This window comes from Apiospora phragmitis (genome assembly GCF_038363925.1).
Source record: "Apiospora phragmitis strain CBS 135458 chromosome Unknown utg000014l:1.0-1827420.0:1.0-1829600.0, whole genome shotgun sequence".
NCBI lineage: Eukaryota > Fungi > Ascomycota > Sordariomycetes > Amphisphaeriales > Apiosporaceae > Apiospora > Apiospora phragmitis.
Genome location: NW_027117414.1, coordinates 1,698,341 through 1,721,082, shown reverse-complemented (window position 1 = coordinate 1,721,082; position 22,742 = coordinate 1,698,341). Strand labels below are relative to the sequence as shown.

The following is a 22,742-nucleotide window of genomic DNA, read 5'->3' as shown; positions in this document are numbered from 1 at the left end:
TAGGCTCACACATAGGGGTTCACTCGGGATGTCAAGATGGAATCGGTTGAGGACAATGATGCCTTGGCGCAATTACCTGGAGACCAGGAGGCGAGGACGAAATACAATCCTGCAGAAAAACAAACGGAGAGCCACGAATAGTCAAAGAAGTCGCTGAACAGGTCCTCAACGAGACCAATACCATGGCACTGAACGGCAGAACATTCAACGCCACCATGCCAGAGTCAAACAAGAAACGGAAGAATTCTCAAGGGACATTAGTAGCCTTTGAGCAGTGGATAAGGCTGCGGGAAACGGCGACCAAGGAGGTGGGAGTGTCTGAAGTTACGTGGATGGTACAGTATCAATACCCATAGAATGGGGCTTTTCGGGACCGTAGTCTTCGTTGCGTACGTTAAGTGTGCTAGTACAAATTCTTTTGGGGCAAGTATCCTTTATGTGCCTATGGTAGTATTATGTCAGTGCTCTTTGTCGATGGAGTCTGCGTGAATAATAGTAGAGAGTGAAAGCCTTACCTTTGGAGCGTGTCCTTCCTGGCGAAGGTGCGGTGACAGAAATAGCATTTGTGGTTGCGCTCCTTCATGTGCACGCTTTGGTGGTGTCGGGAAAGATCGGTTTTCCGCACGAACTTCTTGGTGTAGCCTTCTACCTGGCAGGGAAATGGGTACTCTCGCTTCTCGTCGTGAGTCTTAAGATGGGCCTTGAAGTTGTAGCTGCGGCTGAACAGCTTGCCACATCCTTTGACATCGCACTGGAAGTTGGCGTCTTCCCTGGTTGTTAGGCGGCGTCGTTTCGTGCGAGGTGCCCGGTGTGCCAGAATCCCTTGAGGCAGGTGAGACGGTCTGTCGAAGGGATATAAGTAGCTCGAGCTAGATGATCGGTACGATTCTGTATTCAAAGGCGGGAGCTCAGGCCTGGGATACGAGTGGGAAGTTGGATCCGTCATGTAGTTGGAACTGCTGCTGGTAGCGCTGTAGGTGCTGGTGTTTACGGGCAGCGCATGTTGTGAATGAGGAGAGGGGTAATTTGATGTTTCTGGTGGGCTGCCACGGCCGGAGTAACTCTGCATTTTGAGGCGCGGGATGGTAAAGCTTGTTCTGTATTCACGATGCGCAGAACCGGTGAAGGATGATACGTTGGTTTTGGTGCAAGTGTTTCTTGAGCAGAGGAAATGAGACGAAGGGTTTTGAAGAGGGAAAGGAACGAAGCCTTATGGACTTAACATTCTATATAACTTCGGCCTCAGACTAGGGAAGGCATGGAATAACCAACGGAGTCACGGCGTATCGTAAGCCAGTGGCGAAAAGGAAAGAACTCCGGTCCAAGTTACCATGCGTCATTCCACACGCGGCTATATAGTGCCAACGATGCCGCTAACCAATCGGGATGGCCGATGTTTCTTCTTGAAAAGCCCTCCATGAATATATGTAATTCTGTTATCAACCACAGTCTACGATATATAACCGAATACTTGGCGGCCCGATTGACAAGAAGCTATATCCAATAAAACTCTAGACTAACAGTATGATCCGCCTGCATTTGTGGTCCTCGCTCAAGGTCGCTTCCTCTCTCGATTGCTAACAGAGTTATATTCGTCGACGGCTACTACTCTCTTCTAGGCTACCTCGAGACCGTTCCTACATGTCTCCTGTGCCTTTCCTTTATTAGGCACCCTTTCTTCAGTACGTGAAATGAGCACCACTCCTCGTATTCCTACGGCCACTGCTTTATAGTTTCTGAAACCGGACTAACCGAAGGTGCCTTCTCGCCAGTTCTGTCCACGGACACAGAACTGGCCATAGGCTCTGGTTGTTAATATCGTTAAACGACAAGCGACGATACCCAGTGTTGGGCTCTTCCCAGGGTCATGCACGTCCAGTTGGGCCCACCTCCCATTGAAGGCGACGAGCAGAAATAACCGTTGGGGGCGCGGTAACTATATTAATCGAGTAGATAAGAGGCGCTACGGTTTCGTAAGACCGTTCGGTGGTACCTGATGTGCTCGGGGATGATTTATTCGGGGGATAGCAATTTTTAATAAGATGTATCGGAGCGATCGGGATCGATAGAAACAGCCATACGTCGACAGCCCATTCTAGGGTTCATTAATCCGAGTAATACTATTATCTTAGACCGGGTTAGTTAAAAGAATTGCTAAATACACTGGGCTTGGACTTTTCGAACAGGGAGCTACACCGTGGTGAGCATCCAGGCCAAGGAGGACTCCGAATAGATTGGAGGTCGACGCAATAGATGGGTCACTTCGAAAAATCCATGGTAGATCGCGGGCAGTGGGAAGGGAAACCGGAATAAGTGGGCGGAGGAAAACTGATGCGGAGAGGCGCCGACACATCATCCAAAAACAAGAGGATGGCCAGAGGGTCTCGGGTGTTAGGGCAGGCAGAGGCCAGCAATGCTCCAGTTGGCGATAGGGGGGGAGGCGCGGTACGTTCAGGCTTGCTGACGGGGACAAGACCACAGGCCCCTAGGCAAACTAGGATGTGGCAGGGCAGTGTTTGCCCAGCTGTGAGGGCTGAACAATAACCGCTGCAGACGCCTTGTGTGACGGGCCGAGGACGCCATGCATGTAGAGTGGTAAGGGACTGCAGAAGTGGGCAAGCAAAAGACCTCTGGCGTAGCAGTGTGACGGATAGAGCGGGATATTTCCTATTGGCTGCCCCGATGAAAGCAGTGTGGGAAAGGTCATCAGGGGCAAGGTAGTCTCTTCCATTCAGACTATTCTTCTCTTCTACCTCCCTTTTCCACCTCAGCCGAAGGCCAGATGCTGTGGTATCGGGGCCCAGGGTTTATTAATCTTCACGCTCCAACCGCCTCGTGCAAGCGCCTGGTCCATTGGAAGCATACGACGTGTCCTACTCAGATAGAGCCTACGACTTGCCAACATTTGCTTTAGAGGACCGATTTTCGATGATCCTATCCGCTACCCTTGCAGTCTTCTGAAGGGCAGGGCAGGGCAGAGGGACGTTGCCCCTATCCAACTTACCATAATAGCCACGCGTTATTACTTTTCTCTGGTACGTTTCTTATCTAACCTACACGATCTGGTTATTACGGCCTTCTGTTTTAAATGTTGTAAGATACTAGCTAGTAATAACTAAGAACGATAGATAGTGAATGGCCCGATAAAAAAGGGTTAAACCTTAATAGCCTACGCATGACAGCTGTTCTTCCGAAATTCGACCTCTCGCCATTATATGCTCTTGTAATGCGGCTGCCTAAAGTTAGTCACCCTCCTAACCCCTATCGCAAACCTTTTAATCGTCGGCGAAAGGTAAATCCTAGCCAAGGCGATGCCGTTTTGATACAATCCATGGACGGTGGAAAGCGGCCGGATATTGCCCTCGAGGCGGGAATTCGGCCCTTGGCATCATCGGCAGGTCTGGGTGGAAAAGAGGAGGAAGAGGAGGGGAGCTGTAGCTCAAGTTCGACTGCGGCCTGCGACATAGAGTTAGACGATCCTACGCACAGTCCGGCCATGTTTCCCGGATTGCGCCCGATCATACCACCTCCTATAGACCTCAAGTCCGTCGCCGCCAGCGCTTTGTCGGCAGTGCAGGCTCCGGCGCCGGCCGAGCCGCGCGGTATGGAGGTGGAGGAGCCGAGCGAAACGAAGCTTGCCCCTCGAGGGACGTTCTCATTGCGACATGTCGATCGCCCAACGAGTCTGCGCCAGTAACAACAACCGCCCCAACCGCTGCCCCTCCGGAGGGAGACCATGTCACAGGCGCCCAAGCCGGTACTGGCAACTCCGATGTCTCCCTACACCCCCCAACCGGCGCAAGATTTGTACTCCCCGCGACGACCATCGAGCCAAGTGTTACGCCATCCGAGCAACGGGAAGTCTCCCGTCACGCAACTAGCTACTCATGGCATGCATAGCGATCTACCACCGATTGGCTCGCCACAATCCGAGGTCAACTGCAACGCTTCGTTACCTTCCATCAGATCCCAATTCGGGAAACATCTCAGTGACCATCCCAGCATGACGGAAAAGGAACATGCTATGAAGCATGACCCTCTTCCTACTCTGCCCTTATCTCTGTTTGCCGCGTCCTGCATGCTAGCAACGGGCAGCTCACATACTCCGCAGACGGTGTCATCCACCAATGCCTACACGCTCCGGTCTGGCTCCGGTATGAGTAGCAGTGGTGACAGTCCGAACGTTTCGGATCAGCAGATTCCCACGCCCACGAGTTCCAACATAGACCGGATGAGCATCGACAACACGACCAATCCCACCGGCAGTTTTGTCTGCAAGTTCGCGGGATGCAACGCTGCACCATTCCAGACCTAGTACTTGCTCAACTCCTACGCTAACGTCTACTCCTCGGCCCGGCCCCATTACTGCACGGTGAAGGGTTGTCCGCGGAGCGAGGCGGGAAGGGCTTCAAGCGGAAGAACGAGATGATGCGGCACGGCTTGGTCCATGAGTCGCCGGGCTATGTTTGTCCGTTTTGTCCCGATCGTGAACATAAATACCCCAGGCCAGACAATCTACAGAGGTAGGTATGGTAATAAACCCTGCTTAAAAGTTTCACACAGAGCTTACTATAGGGATGTATTTACTATTTTAGGCATGTGCGGGTGCACCACGTCGACAAGGACAAAGACGACCCCCTCCTCCGCGATGTCCTTTCGCAAAGACCAGATGGACCGAACCGAGGGCGAAGGCGCCGGGGCGCACCGTGACACCGTCGCAATCCGTACGAAGACACCAACCTACACTACTCACAGTCCTGGAAACGAGCTTGGGGGTCAGGTGCTGCAGGTGCGAAAATCCTTGCGACTTCTCACTGGCGCTAGCCCTCCGGGGCTGGCCCAGACGCTGCAGCCGGCCTTCAAGCTGCTGGGGAGCCAAACGCCGCTGCCGACCCCAACGCTGCTGTTGCACATGGCGGTAGGGCCCCCTATCGGCGTCCTGCTCTCCTTGCTCTTTTTGTTGGAACAGCAGGAACTGAGGCTGTCCATACTACTCCAAAAGGGGTGCCACGTGCCTGCGCGCACGAACCCCTTTTCTGCCTCATGAAGAGGGGTATGCGATACCCCCCGCAGCTGGCACAATAGATAGACATGAACAACAGAATATAGCAATACAGCACCGGTTGAACCCCACTTGTACGTACGTATGAAAGCCCATTCAACACTTTTTGTTCACCAACGGTCCTGCTCCTCGTCGTCCTGGTTTATTTCTCCGACGGGGACGCTCGTCCGCGGCGGCGACGACTTGGTCAGTTCGCCACGGGCGAGGCGTACACCGTCGGCAAGATCGGCATCCGTTATCCCCTCCAGCTTGCGCACTCGGTCCCGTGGGTAGGGCGGGTCGGCTACATCTTCAACCCGGGTATAAAGAAGTTCCAGCACGCCAGGATCGACAACACCTTCACCATCGTGGGATCCGAGGACATTGTGGCACCCTACCCTTGCGATTTGCTGCAGACAGAGGCGAAAGTGGTATCATGCAGGGACGCGCAGGGAGGAGCGCACCGTCTGGAGGAGGTGGGCGGCGTGGTGGAGCCGGGTAGATAGATACCTCTCTTTCTGACTTGCTTATAGAATGGTTCGTTTTTTTTTTCATTATTTCGTGCGGCGCTCTGTTAATAAACAATAGGGGTCTAATGGTCGATACTATACCTGACAGTCCACCAATGATGCATATGAAGGAATATTTAGCCAAGATGATCCTGTTGATTCAGCTGCGTAAGGAAACAAAATAAGATAAGATTAAAGCAATTCCTTCTTCCGTAGCGTTCCAGGCTCAGCTTCGCGGACGCCGTCGAGCTTTGTCTAGGAGCTCATTCAACTTGCGCAGTAGTTCTTGGGTGTCGCCCGACGTTTGTTTTCAGTACAACGCACGGACTGTGAGATGGAGTTTCTGTTCATGAGTCAGAGCGATGCACAGAGCCGAAGACTTTCGGAATCTTCCCGTGCTAAGACCGAGGCCCTGGATACGCGATGGAACACGAACAATTGGGGCGACGCGAAGGCACTCGTGAGTGCTTCCCAACTACTGAAGATCTCGGTATCGACCGACGGATCCAGGACAATTCTGAGGTCCAAGGGGAGCACCGGGGTGTCCATCAGACGAACGGCAAACGGGGCTTCGAACAGAAAGCCGATAGCGAGAGGCACACCAGGCTTCTTTATGAAGTTCGAGACAGAAAAGCGCAAGACTGACAAGGATATCATCAGCGAGGTCTCGACATGCGAGATTTGTCAGATCCGTATAAAGCTGCTAGAGAACGAGCCCGCCGACAACCCAAGTGCATCAACAAAAGGAGATCGGCGAGTATCACCGAAAGATGCAGCAAAAGGAGCCAGCCACGCCTACCACGGTGCTTATTTTGGCTGCGTCTCCACGTCAACCTACCGAGTTAGGACATGGGGCGTCAAGTCCTATCAGTCATGCAGTGTACGTACCATGCTAAGCAAAGGCGCCATCAGAATAACCCGTTTCTTTCTGCTCGAATGGAAGAGAAGGGAGCCGTGCTGTGCGGTTGACACCCTCTTCACCCGCGGACCCACTGCTGACGCGCGATCTGACTCGGTAGACGAACCCGAAAGCAGCGTGCCGCGTGGTCCGGAAATGGAATAGGGAGCCAGCTTGCGTTAGCGACACCTGCGCCACTCCGCCTGCAGCCCCACGCCTATATTCTCTGTGTGCGCATTTTCCCGTCACTGAACGCTTGCGATGGCAGTCCGAGGCTTGCCCTCCCCGTCGGCGACAGTCGTGGTCGCTTCACTCCACTTGCAGCGCGTACCGCCTGGGCAAGCGCGGGTCCCACCTCGTCGGGACTGAGGTGGGGGTCTGCGGCGTTAGCCTAAGTTACTGCGTCCTCGCCATTCTCTTCCTCTCACATATCGCTCGGGGTCTCCGACGTGAACTCCTCATCAGACTCGCCGTAGAGAGGAAGGTGATGGTCGCGGAAGGGGTCGTTAGGTTGGGTCGCTTCATTAGGCTTCAGCTGGGACGTGCGACGCCACGTGCACAGAAAGGAACGTGTGGGGAGGCCGCTGACTTGGCGCTGATGTCCCTGATTGCCTGGTCCATGACTTTGATTATTGATGCGTCGGGCACCGTCGTCGGCATCGGGGTCCGACTCGGGTTCAAGGATGTCGATAACTTTGACGCCGGGACCCGGAGGTACAGTATAAACCGGAAGGTGCAGGTTGTGGAGGGGAGAAGTCAGTCAGCTGAAAACGGTGCCGCTGGACGTCGGGCGCTTAAGCCGAGTCGGGTTTGCGCTTTGGGCTAGCCATGGGCTGCTAGAGAATGTGGCGTGGGAGAGATCATGGGACGCTCTTAGTACATAACCTAACTCTAAAAAAAAAAACTGGGGGAAAGAAAGGGAAGGGACAAGTCGAGTTGTTGGATGGGAAGACTACACGTGCAGCGCCTGGGCCGCTTGCCAGCGGGCGCTAGGTTATGGACCCCGCCTGTACTTGCATACGCAGCTGGATACGCAGTTGGATACGCAGATGCATCGGCAGACAAGTAGCTTCTCTAGCAATGACGTTAACTTACTGTATTCATCATAATTATCTTCATGTCTGCATTGGCGGTGAGCATACCGTATCTCACGATTAGTCAGAGTCACGGTGCGTTAGTCTAAACAGTGGAAGGAAAGTGGGCGGTGTAGGCTAAATTTACCATTTGTGGACGATGCGGTTCACGGCGAAACTATCTTCCAGTCCGGGCAAATGGACGCGAATTATCATGTTCCAATCCCATCTGCCCCACCCAATCTTCCCTCACCATCCTCACCATCCTCACCATCCTCACCATCCTCACCATCCTCACCATCCTCACCATCCTCACCATCCTCACCATCCTCACCATCATGAACACAACCTGGCTGGAATATAGCCCTTTCGATGCACTCGGTATTAAGCCGGACAAGTATGACCGACCAGCTATACAAAGAGCGTTTCGAACCGCCGTACGGCATTGCCATCCAGATCACCGGGGTGAAAAATTGCCACACAAGAGATGGCCTACCGTTGACCATGTACGAGCCTCAAAGGAATTCCTTCTTTCTAACGAAGGATGTGAAATCATCTACCAGGATTATCCAAGATCATTTTTTCCCTTCTAATTACGAACCAGGCGACCCAATGGCCTACACGATTGTCGACAAGCCCGGATTCGTCACATGCCCGCACTGTTACATGGTCACTGGAGCAGAATCCGAGGCCAACCATTTGAACGATTCGCACCACCTGCAAATTTGCACTCTTTGTGGAGTCCATTTACCTCTTGGCTGTGTTGACGAGCATCATAACAGTGAGCATATCTGCCGATTATGTCGGGCGGAAGTTGGGAATCTGGCTGAACATACGGTCAATGTGCATACTTGTGTACATTGCAACTCTGTGTTAGAAGATGGCCAAAAACACTCACAGATGCAAGATTGTTTTCTCTGCCATGCGAGAGGAGTTGAGGAGTCAATGCCAGCTTGTTTGCTGAAGGAACATTTCACTTCCCATCATGAATTGCAACTGTGCCCAAGGTGCAAACCCGAAAGAGAAGGGTTTCCCAACCACGTTGCCAGGTACCATCATTGGATCGAATGTCCAAAATGCGAAACGATCATCGCCAGTGGAAGCCTCTTCCAACACATGAAGCAAAAGGATAGGTGGCAAAGGTGTCCGGAATGCCCCGACCTCGAGTCAGACTTCACCAAGAGTCATATCGAAAATTATCACCCCGACAAGCGTTGCGATGAATGCGATTTAACTTTAGCGTATGCGCTCTTCGAGGACCACCTCATAGCTATCCACTTCCGGGTAAAATGCGACGATTGCGGCAAAGTGCTAAAGCAGGAGGAACTTGGTACGCATCGCCTGGTGGTTCATAACGTCCAACGATGCCCTGTACCACCATGTTCCGAGGTTCTTGCCGAAACCCAACTTGCGCGACACATTGTCGATTCTCATTCCGAGAAAGCCTGTCCATGGTGCCCTCACCGTACGGTGGATTTGGTTTCGCATGTTAAGGAACTTCATTTTCCTAGCAACGTTTCGACCTCAAAAATACAACTTACACCCGAGTTATTGACCAATGTCCAAGGGCAAGAGCAATCCTGTTGCCGTACTTGCGATTTTCAAGGGTCTCGTTCGGAAGTAAGCTCACATACAAAGAGGGCTCATAAGTAAGTACTCACACCACATACGAAGATATTAGCTTACAAATTGCTAGGAAGCGCGGTCAGTCTGATAAGGCCAAATGCCAGTTTTGCCTTAAGCCGTGGGCACGAAAAAATATAAAACGCCACGAGAGATCATGTCAAAAGCACCAATTAAAGCAAGATGTGATTGCTCGACAAGAGGAAAAAGAAGAAGGAATAGGCACCTAGGGAAGGAGATTTAGACATGTCGTGACGCGTGGTGGCTTAGCTGACTCGGTCAGGGTGTAGTTGGATCAGACGAGGCGACTCAGCCGACGTAATGGCCTGGAAAGCAGCACTCTAATCATGATTCGCGGCGATTGTACGTGCAGCGAGAACTGGTGTATATATACAGACCCATGGCACCTAGAAAGCCTCATTGGTTCTTGATCAATAGGGAGCTCTAATCTATACGCTGCTATACCCCTCTGAGGTTGCGACAAGACGTTTATCAAGTTCCAATATACTGTTACGATCGATAGCACGCGCTAGTACGTCCCCTTCTCTCTAGAGTTTATATAATTATTTTATAAGAAAAGTAACTAACCGACTTGGTGATTATTAACAAGATACCACTACGGTCTCTCCATCTCCTTTTGCCCCAGACCCGGCTTCGCAGCCAGATCGGATTCCTACACATCGACTAGATGGTGACGCAGCTGCGTAGGACGCTCCTGGGCCGCACCGAGGCCCGGGGCCTTTGCAACGTCTGCCAGCCCGAGTGGAAGTGCAACGCCGACCTGCTGTTGGTGGCCGCAGCGGAAGCACAGAAGGTTAAAATTGACTGAAGACGCACGAAGATACCACCGTCTTTCCGAGACATTTCATCCTGGAGACTCACGCTGCGAAAATGCGGCCGGGAAACAAATCTAATTAATAAAACATTATATTATTAGTAAGACGGACAGAAACAAGTAATACTAATTAAAACGTGACGGGCGAATAAAGGAAGCAGTAAGGATAGGAAATTGGAGTCTATAATTACACACATACACCACGTGGGCGTCTAGGGGCCATATTAAGTATTATACATATTATAAACCTTTTGTGGGAAATGTTACGCATTCTAATTAATAAGATAACTAAGCGGACGCTGGCATCCCAAAGGTTTTCTAATATGTACTTGGCGACCCTGCTGTGACCCTCGCACTGTTGCACCTCGTCTCGGCGCAGTCGGTCGTAGGTTTGGTCCAAGTTGACCTCCCGGAAGCAGCCAACGCGGTAGTTGTCAGGTGGGCGAGCCAGCATGTGCACGGCGTCTTCGACCGACTGGGCAGACTCGACAGTCGGGATGGCCTCATTGGTGTAGCCCCCTGGCGGACCCAGGACAGCCACTTGTCGCGAACGCGTCAAAGGCTATTCGTGGCCCGGGACAACGTCCTGGTAGGGACGGTAGAGGCGAGAGTCGACGATGAAGTACCTCGGTCGGGGGTCGTCGGACGTGCAGTGGTGGGGGTGGCCTAGCCGAGATAAGATCACGGCGGTGCGGGCATGGAGGATGAAGCGCCACGGGCAAGGCTCGTAGACGCCGCGGGTGGGCCTAAGCCGCGACCCGGGCCGTGTTCCGGTTGCGTAGGCGACGCGGCAGGACGGACGAGGCCGATGGCGAAGGAGCTGCTTCAGCATCTCAATGATCTACTAGAGGAAGGTGCGGTGGGTGTCGGGTGGAGGAACTTGTCGATGGCCTCGCTTGCGACGTGGCCATTGTTCTTGCGGATCACTTTGCCGGCCAGAAGCTTCTCGAGGTCGGGAGCGTCCGAGGGTCGACAGTCCGCTGCGACGATAGCAGGGACCGGCTCGCTGGAGATAGCAGGTCGAGGAACGAGGTAAGCGGTAGCCAGCACGACGTTGCCACCGGAGGATCTGAGCGGTTGTCGGGATACACAATGTTTCGGGTCTCGAACTGCTGGCTTGGTGGGATTGGAGGCGACGTGCGCCCAAATGACGAGGCTGTGGGGAAGGCTCAGGTGGGTAGATGAACCCCAACAAGAACCGCCGCCGCGGGTCCTCAAAGGCCTGCTGAGAGTAAAGAGGCTGCGAGATTGGTGGGGGGTGGGGGTTGGGGGTTCTTGGGCCAGGGCACTCCACGCCGACTTTTGCCTGACTTGATCAGCCACAGCAGTACAGTAATAGCAGATGCACCAGCTGGTAGGTGACCTGACCGACCTGACCCAACTAACTGATTTGATGAATAGCTGGCCGCACCTTTTTTCAGCCGCCAATTCCACCCCACCTTCACTTCCTTGCCACCTTCAATCCCTTCCACGTCACCTTACTAGGAAGCACTTTACATACTCGCCCACTGGGGTGACAAGCGCCGGCGGAACGGATTGCAAGTGCGTTTGATGTTTGATCTAGAAGGACTAGGAGGCAGAGCGCGCGGCTAAGTGAGAACCGAAATAAAGGCTCCGACGAAGGCCATTTAAGAGACGGGAACTACGATAGGACAAGATATCCACGCGGCTGCCCTCGACGGCTATGCTAAGCTCTAGGTTGAAATATGGAATGTGATACACAGTCGCTTTATGGGGTTGTGTGTTCCTTGGCTCTGTATCGTAATACATGTTGCCCCTTTCCTCTAATTTGACCTAACTGATCTGACCTTACTGACCTTATCTGGCTGACTTGATTAATAGTAGTACGTATATATACACATACCCATCCACACCCATAATTTATTAACGCCCTTATAACCCCCATTTTCAGTTAGCCACTCCCCTTCCCTTGGTACGTTCCTGTCGGGGATTCCATATATTAGTAGTGTTTCCTGGCAATCTGGCGAAGACCAGCTGGCAGAACTCGGTGCTGAGCGGCACCGCCGCCGCTGCGACCACGGCCGTGACCACGACAAGTGGCCAACTGGCAGTGGGCGAGTCAGCCCCCGGAGGAAGAGACGCTGCGCGTCCAGATGTAGCAAAACAAGACATAGATGGAATAGTCGAGTGCGGCCGGACGGTAACCGCAGCCGCAGCGAGCCATGCGAAAGCGAGCAGTACTGTTGCTTTTGCTGTTGTTGGGCGCCCGCGGTGGTTTGGTGTGGTGGATGTGGTGTCCACTTCTCCTCTCCTCGCCCGTCTGCATTGGAGGCGTTGCCCTTCTTGCAGGCATAGATGGACTTGTACGCAAAAGATGGAGTGTGTATGGCGACGGCGCGCTCTACAGCGGCGAGGGGAGGGTGTAGACGGAAGAAAAGAGGATGGCGAAGAACTGGCAGCAGCAGGAGACCCTGCGGGGGCAGGGCGCGAGAAGCGGGGCGCTCAACGGCCCTCCTCGTCCAGACGAGCAGACGAGCATCGGTCGTCGGGCGCATCGCTGTTTTCATGCTGGCCGCTACCCACGATGTCTGTTTACTGCCTTGCCGAGCTGTACACATCCAGGGGTACAATATATGGCGTCTGTTCAAAGTAGCTGTCCAGCTAATGGGGCCATAGGTAGAAGGTGCGGAGAAGAGCCCCAGACTTCTACCGACTTTGATTACTCGCATCGAAGCAAACTTTTAAGGGTGTAACAGAACTGTCTGCTAATGGTAAAGAAGGGTGCAATATAGGGACAGGGGATCAGTCTGCGTGCGGTGGAAAGGACCAAAGGTCTTCAGGACAAAGCCATTTTATACCCGGGCGTAAAGGATACCCCAGATCTTAAGGCAGGGGAGGAAACCACAGTATGCTGCAAGGAACTGGAGGGAAAGAGAGTTGGTATATTGTGTGAAGTCCCCCATTGGACACTTTACGACCGGGCCACTAAGGCCACCTGCTGCTTTCAGGAGACCCCAACAATGATCACCATCGAGCCCCGTGGACGTCACACTCCAGAACGAAGCCAAAATGTCTGACAGCTGTGGTGGAGACCATGACGGTAATGCTACTCAACTCACCTGGCCCCTGGATAGCCGATCTGGACGAAGGCTGAGGCAGCCGCCCAGAAACGAGTACGCATCTCCGGCACGCTCCTTTGTAGCCCCTTTTCCCAAGCCCGGTACAGTCGAACGTAACTAGCGATACGCTGGCTGGACGTTGATCGGACAACCGTACTTCATGCAAGATGCGAGTACAGGGTGACCCTTCTCTACTGTAAAAATGCTACCGTGCGTCGGGCGCATTCCCTGAGCGATTAATCATATGAGGCAGGAAGACCCAAGGACGTTTCGGTGGCCGATGGCGGATATAAAGGCCCTATGGCCCCTTGTGTCTTCTCTAACCCTACGACGTTCTAACTCGTATCTAATTCACGCTCGGCCGTCATCATACATTCAGTATTGTTTGTACCAACTTCTAATGGATTCCGACAACTCTAGACTTTTCATTGTCAGCGGAGCATTATTCGTCGAGGTTCTCACTACACTTTGGAACTGCTATGCCGTTCGGAGTCTCCCATTGCGGAATGAGGTCTCCTCGCCGATGCCACTGAATGTCCGTTATCGGTATACATTCATTGCCTGCTTTATTTTCATAACAACTGCTGGAACGGCCGTCTCGGTAACCCTTCTGGCCCTATCTTGGCAAGGATGTGATCTCTGGCTTCGTTACTTGTTGCTGGCACTTTTACTGTGGAGTATGCTTCGAGAAGTAGGTTCCGTCCCAACCTATCCCCTTTTTGGCTTCCTAACAGTCAGAAGTCTCTCCTTCTAGGAGGAACATGGAGTCTCGGACAACGACCATTCGCACCTGTACCTCTTGCTTGCATTTCCTGGGAGCCTGCTTGTGCCTTTCAGTTGGAGTTGTCTCGGAGGGTCTAGCAGCGTCCTGGAGTGGGACTCTGTGTCAAGTAGCCACGGTTTCCTTTCGGCTTTGGCTAGTCTGGGAGTGGCTTCGCATAGCCCAGGACATGCAGCAGCGGAGGTCATATGTAGCTGCTCACAATGTGCTTCGGGTTCTCGCCTTTGGCGCCACCATGCTAGGTTATTCGGCCCAGAGTACGACTCAGCAGCTATTGGTACGTATGCGACCCATGTTTAGAGGGCTGGGCTAATCCTGCAGATCACATCAATAACATATGTTGCATACGACCTGGTGGCTACTTGTCTGTCTGTGGGCTCGACGTTCATACCACACTTTGGAGCGAGGACTGCCACTTTAGAGTTTCCTTTGTCTGTCCATCCAGTGCCGCTCTCGACTGCTTCTTGATGAATCCAGGTTAGCTGAGGCTGCGTCAGGCTGTGGCTTGGAACGAGTTACTGTTATTCTAGTGTAGAAGAAAGGTTAGGGAGCTCAATGCCTTTATTGTTCGAATCTGGGCTGGCTTCTGAGTACTTGTGTTCTTTGAAATATTAGCGTCATTTAGACTTGTTGCGGGTGCAATAGATCTGTATTAGCATCCTCGGGCTTGATTAAGATGGATGAGTGATCCCTTCTGGCCCTTCTGGCTGGTATCTAACTATCTACCGTCATTGGTGGGGCACTGGCCCTACGTAACAAGAGGGATTCATCCCATTTCAACTATTGATACGTCTGTCTTCCAACCCGTATTTACATTACAGTAAGACCGTTTGAACCACAATGTAATACTCTTAATCCAACGCCGGACGGTACTACAGATAATTTTCAGCGCCAAGAAAATCCCTCCTATTGGCTATAGGACTAGGCTAGGGTCTAATGGAGTTCATGGAAATTAGTACTAGACCTAAAGACATAGAAGCTATTGAACTATTCATGTATCTCGATACGAGAGATGGCGCGAATTTATTGTATCTTTCTAAAGTACTAATTATACTACTGCCAGAAAACAAAGATCGCGATTACCATACCGAATAGGCCACTGAAGAACGTTACAATGGACGCAAGGAACAGGGGGCCCGTCTCGGTTTCTGCATGAATGGCCGTGGCTAATTCCGCCATCGTACGCACTGTTGCCCATACGAAAGTTGCCGAGAGCAGAAACAGAAGAAAAGCGAGCGAGGATAAAGTTAATAAGATATACCGAGCAAACGGAACCAAGGGAAGCATTCCAATTAGCGAAAGGCAGACAAGAACAGTCCCCACGATCAGCACTGTTTCCAAAGACGGTAGGTGTCTGATATCTGTTAGTATGGTTTCGAGTCCAACCACTTCGGACGTCAGACCAACGAATACATCGGGGCTCTGAGGAGGCAGGAGGGTACAGTCTGAATGACCACTATATCCCAGGCAGATGTATTTAGTCCCGACGGAGCAGTTCCGAGGTATGAGTTGCGCGGCGGCCGATTGAACTTCTGCTACGCCACTTCTGGCCATGCTAGAAGCCGCGGCGGCAGGCCCCGTCGCTACGTCTTGCGCCTTAGAGGCCGCTGCCGTAGCAGCACTCCCAGCAGCAGGAACGAGTTGCGTAACTGGTGCGATCGCTCTCGTGGGCTCGATACCTTCGAGGCTGGGTACTTGGATGCCGCGAGGTAGCAAACCATCGAACTAAGAAAAGATAAGTACGGCTTTACGGACTGGACTCATATTTCGTACTATAATCGTTATAATTCCCCGCTCTTGGTTTTTCTTGTCTAGAAGAATAGAACAGGAAAAGTATAAAGAGATAACGACGGCACTCAAATATATTAAATTGGGTATAACGGATCGTGTATTCATTTCAACGGGTTCCCTAGGTGCTACAGTTCGTTTAAACCCTTATAATGTTGTTAGCACTTACTATGTAGGATGGGAAGATCTTTATATCTATACTGCCTTGCATATTTGCTAATTTAATATAAGCCGTAATCGGCTCCTAGTTATACACTTTTGGGGTACGTTAGCTACTATATCTTTCAGCCATTTAAGGATTTCGATACTTCATTTTTCCACCAAGGGCTTACGTACATACGCGGTAGAAACTAGCTCATAATCCGATAACAGCTATTATAATCTAAAACCTCGCCGTATAGTTAATTTATATATTATATATCATACTGTTCTCCTTATACTGTGATTATAAATAGCACAATTAAATCATGTACGGTATAGAGAAAATAAACTTATATTCCTCTGCGATCCTGCACAACCTATACTAATACGTCATATAAGCTATGGAAAATAAGCATCACATCCAATATCTAGGTAAAACCATCATAAAACTCGGAATTATATGGTTATCAAACACTCCGGAAGATGGCCTCGAGACCGAAGAATTGAAAGAGCTTATCGGAAGAGTGAACGAATCCATGAGAAACGGAGATCCACAGGGTGGTCTCGTGTTCCTTGATCAGGAGAGCCTCGGTGACACACTGGCTACCTTAGGGATCAGGCTTGACAAGGTGGTACCAGACACGAGACGTCCGGAGAAGGAAATATCCCATATTTCTGCGACTATCGATCACGCCACGCAGCAAGACACGGCAAAATTGCATACTGGTAATGAGGTCACTGAAAGGTAGGTTACCCTGCCCTATATCGCCAACACCGGTGTCGTTAACACGCAGCAGTCAATTCCGACATATCCTCGCGCTAGCTGAAGAGAGCAAGTTGAATTCAACAATCAGTAAACTTAGAACTATGGAAACGACTTTAAAGACCTCGGTCAGAAGGCTGATATCCAGTGAGCGCGAAAGTATGGACAAACTGAATTCTCTGATCCTCAAAACAGCGAAGCTACAGGAGAAGTACGACGAACTGTGCTCTGATAGACAAGAATCACACATGAGACTGGAAGGAGAGGAGAGTCTTTTCGAGGACGAGTAACCGAGGTCGTAATTAGTCAGTACTGAGCACTAGTCAAACAGAGCCAGGATCTGGATATAGCTGCGGCATTTTGGTCGATGCTAACTATCTGCCGTACAACATAATCTCGGGTTTCTTAATATATACTGATCGCATGGCCTGTCTCTCGCTTCCGCCCTATGAAAATGATGACGTAGAAAAAGTCACTTCCTCCGCTTCAGATGCAGCAGAAGTAGCGGGAACGAATCCATTTCAAAGCACTGCGAACGCTTTTCCGCTTGGATCCGTGTGGCTGGCTAGCAGCTTTTTTTCGCACTCGAATTATTCTTATAGCATGGCCAAACGCTTCTTGAACCCCTTTACCGTTTTTGGCCGAAGTTTCGATGAACTGACAGCCCAGCCTTAGCGCGAGAGAACGACCCTCCTTCGTCGCCACTTCTTGTTTCGATCCGAGGTCGCACTTGTTCCCAATGATTATTATGGGTACGCGAGAGCCCGAGAACGCCCATTTTTTTGAATATTCGTATAGATGTCTTCCAACTGCGAAAAGGACGAACGTGATGTAACGCTATATACCAACAGGAAGCAGTGGCCACGTCGAATCCATTCGTCACGCTTTTGGGTAACATCAAGGTGTCCAGCGGTATCCAGGATTTCGACAATACATGCTTCTTTATCGACAATTACTGACTTCCGTATCGAGTCTTCGACCGTTGGATCGTACTGCGAGGCATTGGTCAGTATGGATGTAGCTGGCCTTGATCAAATGTCTTACTTGTTCGACGAAGCGACCTGAGCAGAATCGTGCCACAAGGCCAGTCTTGCCAGCGCCAGCTGCTCCGAGTATAATAAGATTGTAGAGTGTAGAAGCTGACGACATCGCAAGAGAGTAGCTATGGAGTGGTCTATGAAAGGTTGGGCCCTTGTTTATCGGGACAATTCTCAAGGTCGAGGGCGGCTTTATAGATACATGACCATCGCGACAGTTCGTGCGGCAAAGTTGTATGCCAAAAACAGGATTAGCACCAATGAGCGCCGAATCACAGCGATAGTTAGAGTTCGCGTATTATGGCTTATGAACAATATAATTGGCTAGGAGGGGGAGAATGGTTACCCTCAAAGGCCCGAACAAGGCACCGGCAGGCGGGGGGTACCACGCGTCCAATCAGCCTCTTATCTGGCTGAACAGGTCAACTAAGCTCGAAACAAGATACGAATACATAACGTTATACTGTACAGTATTTAAAATTCAGCCTAAATGTATGGAAAACCACTATCTATGCAGTTTTCAAAAGCATTATGTTCGCTAGAAACGGCTCTCAGTTGTGGCTCGGATAGCTAGTAATTATAGGGCTTTACATATGTATAAGAGAGGCTAGAATGCGGTGCTGTTTAGACAGCCCAGAAACGAAACTCCATAATTTGATTAATCACAAGGTACGCCTGGGAGAGTCCAAAACTAACCCGACCAGCCCTCACTTGGAGGGCTCCTCTTAGTGGATTTTTTCTTCACTAAAATAAAGCGCCAGATCTGGACCCGACAAAAAGATGGCTCAGGATGTGAATATAAATAGAGTACAGAAGGCTCTGGCTACAGGTTCGAGTAGCGCCTTGTTGCCTGGATAGAAAATGGGAAATTGTACGCTACAGTACGTCGTCGGCTGTAGCAAGATATTCGTTTCCTGTGGCAGCGGAAATGGAGCACAGACGCTATTGCCCGCTGTTGCGCCATCTGCCGTGGGTTTGATGCCAACTCGTGTCGAGTCTCTGCAGACGGGGTACTCCACAGGCGTCCCTCTGGCCACCACGACCAGTTTTTTAAAGACATATTCGTTCACAGCCGTACCATCCGCCCCTCCGTTTACGAGTTCCTCTGAAAGGAATCGCGGTAGAGCGCTTGTTCTTTATTTTATAATCGGTATACTGATCTTTCGACATTTTTCGGCCTAGGTGGCTCAAGGGTAAATGTGCGCCTGACTTCCCCTGTAGTACTTACTCAGCCTGTTCTCAAATTGTCCTGCTTATAAAGCAGTTATGGAATTTGGTTTCGGGAAGTTAAGCCAGCTTTATAACTGCTGAGTACACTATCCTATGAAGTGATAACCAAACTGACGTTATTATTAGCAGTGCTTTAATACCGGGTTCTATCCCGACAGCGGTACATTATTACTACGAGGAGGCATTTTGTCGTAACCACATAGGGGCGTAGCAGCACGTAGATTAGAGCTAGCTATTAATAAAAGGTCAAAGAGGCTATCTAGGAGTCATGGTTCTATCTATATACACTAATTCTCGCTGCACGCACAATCAATTCGAGTCATGACCGGAGCCTTGCTTTCTAGGCCGTTTCGGCTGAGTCGCCTGGTCTGATCCGATCGTACCCTAATTGAGTCAGCTAAGTCACCCTGCGTTAAGACACACCTCTATTGCGTATCCCTTCCGACTAGTCCTTACCACGGGAGCGAGAGGTATAGCCGGAGGTCCGAAATGGTTATATACTATATCAATGACCCGTGTAAACCTTTTACCAGAGACTAATAGATCAAACACTTCTCTCGCTAAGACTGCATCAAGTTAATACGTGATATTTTTACGGTGAAAGTATCGGCAACTTGTCTCAAGTCCCTCCAGGGTATATAGTATGGGGCTTGGGGGATATTCTCAAATGCGGGGATACTGCGCCCTTTTTAGGAATTGTAGTTGATTGGCCATCTTAAGCCCTCGTGGTAACAGATATCTAACGAACTTAAAGACTTGCTATCTAAACGCCGGCGTGTAACAAATAGGCCGTACACCAACGCATGTTTTTTATAACGGCTTTCACGATCTATGAATCTCTGCTTTTAAACATGAACTAATTACCGAAAGCCTTCGGCCTACAGTGTATTTATGTTAACAACAAAGAAGCTCCGTTTCACTATTCTATAAAACGAAAAAGTAACCATGCGGAATGGTAGTGGAAACGCCATATAAACCCTATAGTACTGATGGCAAATAATGTAAGCCTTTGTTTTATTTACGTTCTCATTCCTGCCTTCCCATAATCCACAATGCTCTTGCCGCCTCCCTCCGAGTTGGCCAACGACTCCGGTCCGTCCCAGAACATGAGGCCGCCAATATTAGGTAAATTGAGAGAAACCACGTCTCGTACAATGCCTTGCATATGGCTAGGCGACAAAATTGCTGTATTGTACGTATCGGGCGAAGCAGCCTCGTACCCGGGTGCGCCAACATAGAGGCGGGAACCTGCAGGGAGCTCTGAAGACCATTGCCTCAGAGAGGAATGGAAACCGTCGGATCCAATCTGACAGGGGGGGTTATTGTAGAACTGGACCCATACGAAATCTGTCAGGTTGACTAGGTCCATAGGCGTAGACCGATCGGGAAAGGGGCACTGTGGCGCAGCCGAGAGGTAATACTGCCGCGACGGGTCGGATCCAAATTTCTCCCGTAGGCTTGTCCCTAGATACTTGAAAGTATCGCTTTCACCACTCTCGATGTCTGCGCTAGTCAGCCTGGCCAGAACCGCCGGAGTCCGAATACTTACTAAAGTCAAACCCATCAAGCGTTACATCGCCAAATGGGCGAAGGTCGTGGTCAATATTGCCCCGGGTCCGAAAAGGCTCCACAAGGTGTCTCCCAACGTCTCCGCATCGTGGCTGGTGGGCAAGGAGAATCGGCCGGTGGCGCCTCCAATGCTCAAAAAGACCTTCTTGCCTCGATCCTGACATTCCGTAATATTGGCCGCGATGAGTGGACAGTATAATAATCCCGGGGCCGAGAGCGCCATAGCGTTTGTTGTACCGCCGCAGGCGGCGCCGAAATTCACTGTCGGGTACTTCTGGGTGGAGGCGTCGAATTCGGTCACGAATGCGAGGATGACAATGTCAATGTTGGCATTCGCGCATTGTGCGGAGGCTAGTCGTGCTGGTCAGATTGGTCTGGCCGAAATATACCGCAATATTGTCCCTAGCATCGGCGTCAAACTTATATGCCGCCGTTCCTGGCGTAGAAGGGGCTTGGGGGCTTTGGGAGACAGTCGTCGAGGATGACGCAGTTTCTGGACCATTCAATATAGCCGAAGAGCTTTCGTCACACGTCCCTTCCAAGTACGTAGTTGATGTCGTAGGTGCCGGTTTGTTAGAATAGGTCTCTGACAGCATCTGCAGGCTTGTTGATGAGGACGCTTTTCCCGAAGCATTCTTGGCACAAGTACAGAGCGGGACCGTCTCTTCCGTGACAAGCTCTCCGGCAGCATTCGAAATACTGCTTGCTAACAAGGCCAAAATGTACAGGTCAAATAAACGTCTCATGATAAGCATTTTACAGTAAACTGGCTACAAGCTGAGACCTGTTATTACGTATGTTGTAGAAAGTCTGCCCGGGAAGATGATTAAATACATAGCCGAGACCTAGTGTGTTATACTATTTCCGGATGGGAGAATCTTTTAGAGCCCCATCCATAACTGGATGCTTCCCGTGGCACTGCTGCGCGCGCCCGGCGCTGCTATCGGCGTTTGGCATATCTATAACCCGTTCTGGGAGGCGAACCCATTGCGGTCGTTGTATACAGTGCATACTAAAGGCGCATTTGGAGTTTCGCCCTTTACACAAGATGCCCCCTATAGCGCTAGCCGTAAATTATTATACAGATTTGTAAACGGAAGAAAGAAACGCCATAAAATTCTACCTACGCATATAAATGGATTCTATCATTAACCTTCTCCGCATTATTATGTACTCCCATGATCCGACATATTCTTTGTATAGCTGTGAAGGTGAATAGGGTATCTAAGTATTGGCACACGGTCACTGGGTCGAAAGGTCAAGTCTCCATATAGGGTGCGAGTTAAGGCAAGACTGACGCTTGCCTCTTCTCCATTTCCTCAGAGGGGCAAGAAGGGTATATATAAGGACCTCCGCAGGGGCCAACCTGGGCCTCCCGAGCCTGCCCTGGCCTTACCTCATCTGATACCCCGTCACAATGGCCCCCAGGGTGACGGTAAGGATGTAAATGAATATGAAATTTGCTAGAACCGGTCCCTGGGGTACTCATGAGCAGCTAGATCTAGCTATATAATTTTAACATAGACAGCCCTGGTTTGGTCTTGCGACTACCAAGTCATAGGGTCGCGAATCAAAAGAAAAAAAAAACTTCGGCCCAAATAATTGTAGCTGGAATAATAGGGTGATAGTGACGTAGTGGTGCCGCCCACTGCGTATCGTACATATCAATCCTGTTGAGTAGAACAATGCCAGCTTGTTCACTTCGATTCTCTTTGAAGGCTGGTCTAGTGGTAGCGTGGATTGCTCCCATAAGCTAGATGTCACTGTGAACAAGCGGTCTTTTACATTTACGTGCAATTTATTCATAGTAACTATATATAGTTAATTATAGTTTAGAATAAACAAAATCACCGGAGAATTATATTCTTACAATGCCAGCTAGCTTAGTTAATTAAAAATGCGTAATAAGATCCTTATCGGTCTCTAGCACACAATATCTGAACCCGAGTGCGCCTTGCTGTCTACTAACAACCATCTGCCCGCTTTCAGCTTATCTAGGTATGGCTAGTTTTACACGAGGGTCGAGGCTGACGAAGACTTTATATAGCTCGTCTGTCAGCTTCTCATGTGTCTTGTAAGGGTATAAATCTATCATTAGTCGCTCCTGTGGGAGGGCATTCGCTACGATGGCATCGCACAGATCCCTTTGCCTGCGACAGATCACCCCGAAATGAGTCGGATGGGTCAGCGAGGCGGTTTTCCGTATCGGAGAGAAGCTTGGCTTTCTGGGCCACCCCCATTGTGTGGACTGCGAGACGAGCGGGGATGGCGCACAATAGAACGTATTTAGCGTCGCCCCAGTCTGCCAGTAGATGACACAGATCCCTCCAGAAGCCAAAACGCGAGTGCGTAGCCCGCATTTCTCTCAAGGTGG

At 50.7% G+C, this 22,742-nt stretch overlaps 9 protein-coding genes across 9 annotated transcripts; 4 read left to right on the top strand and 5 right to left on the bottom strand.

Annotated features, from left to right (window-relative positions):
• Positions 1 to 324: 324 nt before the first annotated feature.
• PG994_015161 (uncharacterized protein) lies at positions 325 to 1,069 on the bottom strand (the record flags this gene model as incomplete). The annotated part of the gene is made up of 2 exons (XM_066866570.1): positions 325 to 442; positions 516 to 1,069. 2 exons carry the CDS (start codon positions 1,067 to 1,069, stop codon positions 325 to 327), a joined length of 672 nt encoding a protein of 223 aa, XP_066708246.1.
• A 2,262-nt stretch (positions 1,070 to 3,331) lies between these two features.
• Positions 3,332 to 3,697, top strand: PG994_015160 (uncharacterized protein; the record flags this gene model as incomplete). The annotated part of the gene is made up of 1 exon (XM_066866569.1): positions 3,332 to 3,697. The coding sequence occupies one exon, from the start codon at positions 3,332 to 3,334 to the stop codon at positions 3,695 to 3,697; it is 366 nt and encodes a 121-aa protein (XP_066708245.1).
• Positions 3,698 to 3,736: 39 nt separating this feature from the next.
• On the top strand, positions 3,737 to 4,315 carry PG994_015159 (C2H2 type zinc finger domain-containing protein; the record flags this gene model as incomplete). The annotated part of the gene is made up of 1 exon (XM_066866568.1): positions 3,737 to 4,315. The coding sequence occupies one exon, from the start codon at positions 3,737 to 3,739 to the stop codon at positions 4,313 to 4,315; it is 579 nt and encodes a 192-aa protein (XP_066708244.1).
• A 333-nt stretch (positions 4,316 to 4,648) lies between these two features.
• PG994_015158 (Translation factor guf1 mitochondrial) lies at positions 4,649 to 5,547 on the top strand (the record flags this gene model as incomplete). The annotated part of the gene is made up of 2 exons (XM_066866567.1): positions 4,649 to 4,789; positions 5,254 to 5,547. 2 exons carry the CDS (start codon positions 4,649 to 4,651, stop codon positions 5,545 to 5,547), a joined length of 435 nt encoding a protein of 144 aa, XP_066708243.1.
• A 426-nt stretch (positions 5,548 to 5,973) lies between these two features.
• PG994_015157 (uncharacterized protein) lies at positions 5,974 to 6,613 on the top strand (the record flags this gene model as incomplete). Its single annotated transcript, XM_066866566.1, has 2 exons — positions 5,974 to 6,091; positions 6,141 to 6,613. 2 exons carry the CDS (start codon positions 5,974 to 5,976, stop codon positions 6,611 to 6,613), a joined length of 591 nt encoding a protein of 196 aa, XP_066708242.1.
• Positions 6,614 to 6,872: 259 nt separating this feature from the next.
• PG994_015156 (uncharacterized protein) lies at positions 6,873 to 7,967 on the bottom strand (the record flags this gene model as incomplete). The annotated part of the gene is made up of 2 exons (XM_066866565.1): positions 6,873 to 7,141; positions 7,775 to 7,967. 2 exons carry the CDS (start codon positions 7,965 to 7,967, stop codon positions 6,873 to 6,875), a joined length of 462 nt encoding a protein of 153 aa, XP_066708241.1.
• Positions 7,968 to 10,541: 2,574 nt separating this feature from the next.
• On the bottom strand, positions 10,542 to 10,811 carry PG994_015155 (uncharacterized protein; the record flags this gene model as incomplete). The annotated part of the gene is made up of 1 exon (XM_066866564.1): positions 10,542 to 10,811. The coding sequence occupies one exon, from the start codon at positions 10,809 to 10,811 to the stop codon at positions 10,542 to 10,544; it is 270 nt and encodes an 89-aa protein (XP_066708240.1).
• Positions 10,805 to 12,495, bottom strand: PG994_015154 (uncharacterized protein; the record flags this gene model as incomplete). The annotated part of the gene is made up of 3 exons (XM_066866563.1): positions 10,805 to 11,289; positions 11,793 to 11,809; positions 12,182 to 12,495. 3 exons carry the CDS (start codon positions 12,493 to 12,495, stop codon positions 10,805 to 10,807), a joined length of 816 nt encoding a protein of 271 aa, XP_066708239.1.
• Positions 12,496 to 19,817: 7,322 nt separating this feature from the next.
• On the bottom strand, positions 19,818 to 20,532 carry PG994_015153 (glycoside hydrolase family 18 protein; the record flags this gene model as incomplete). Its single annotated transcript, XM_066866562.1, has 2 exons — positions 19,818 to 20,302; positions 20,349 to 20,532. 2 exons carry the CDS (start codon positions 20,530 to 20,532, stop codon positions 19,818 to 19,820), a joined length of 669 nt encoding a protein of 222 aa, XP_066708238.1.
• Positions 20,533 to 22,742: the final 2,210 nt, after the last annotated feature.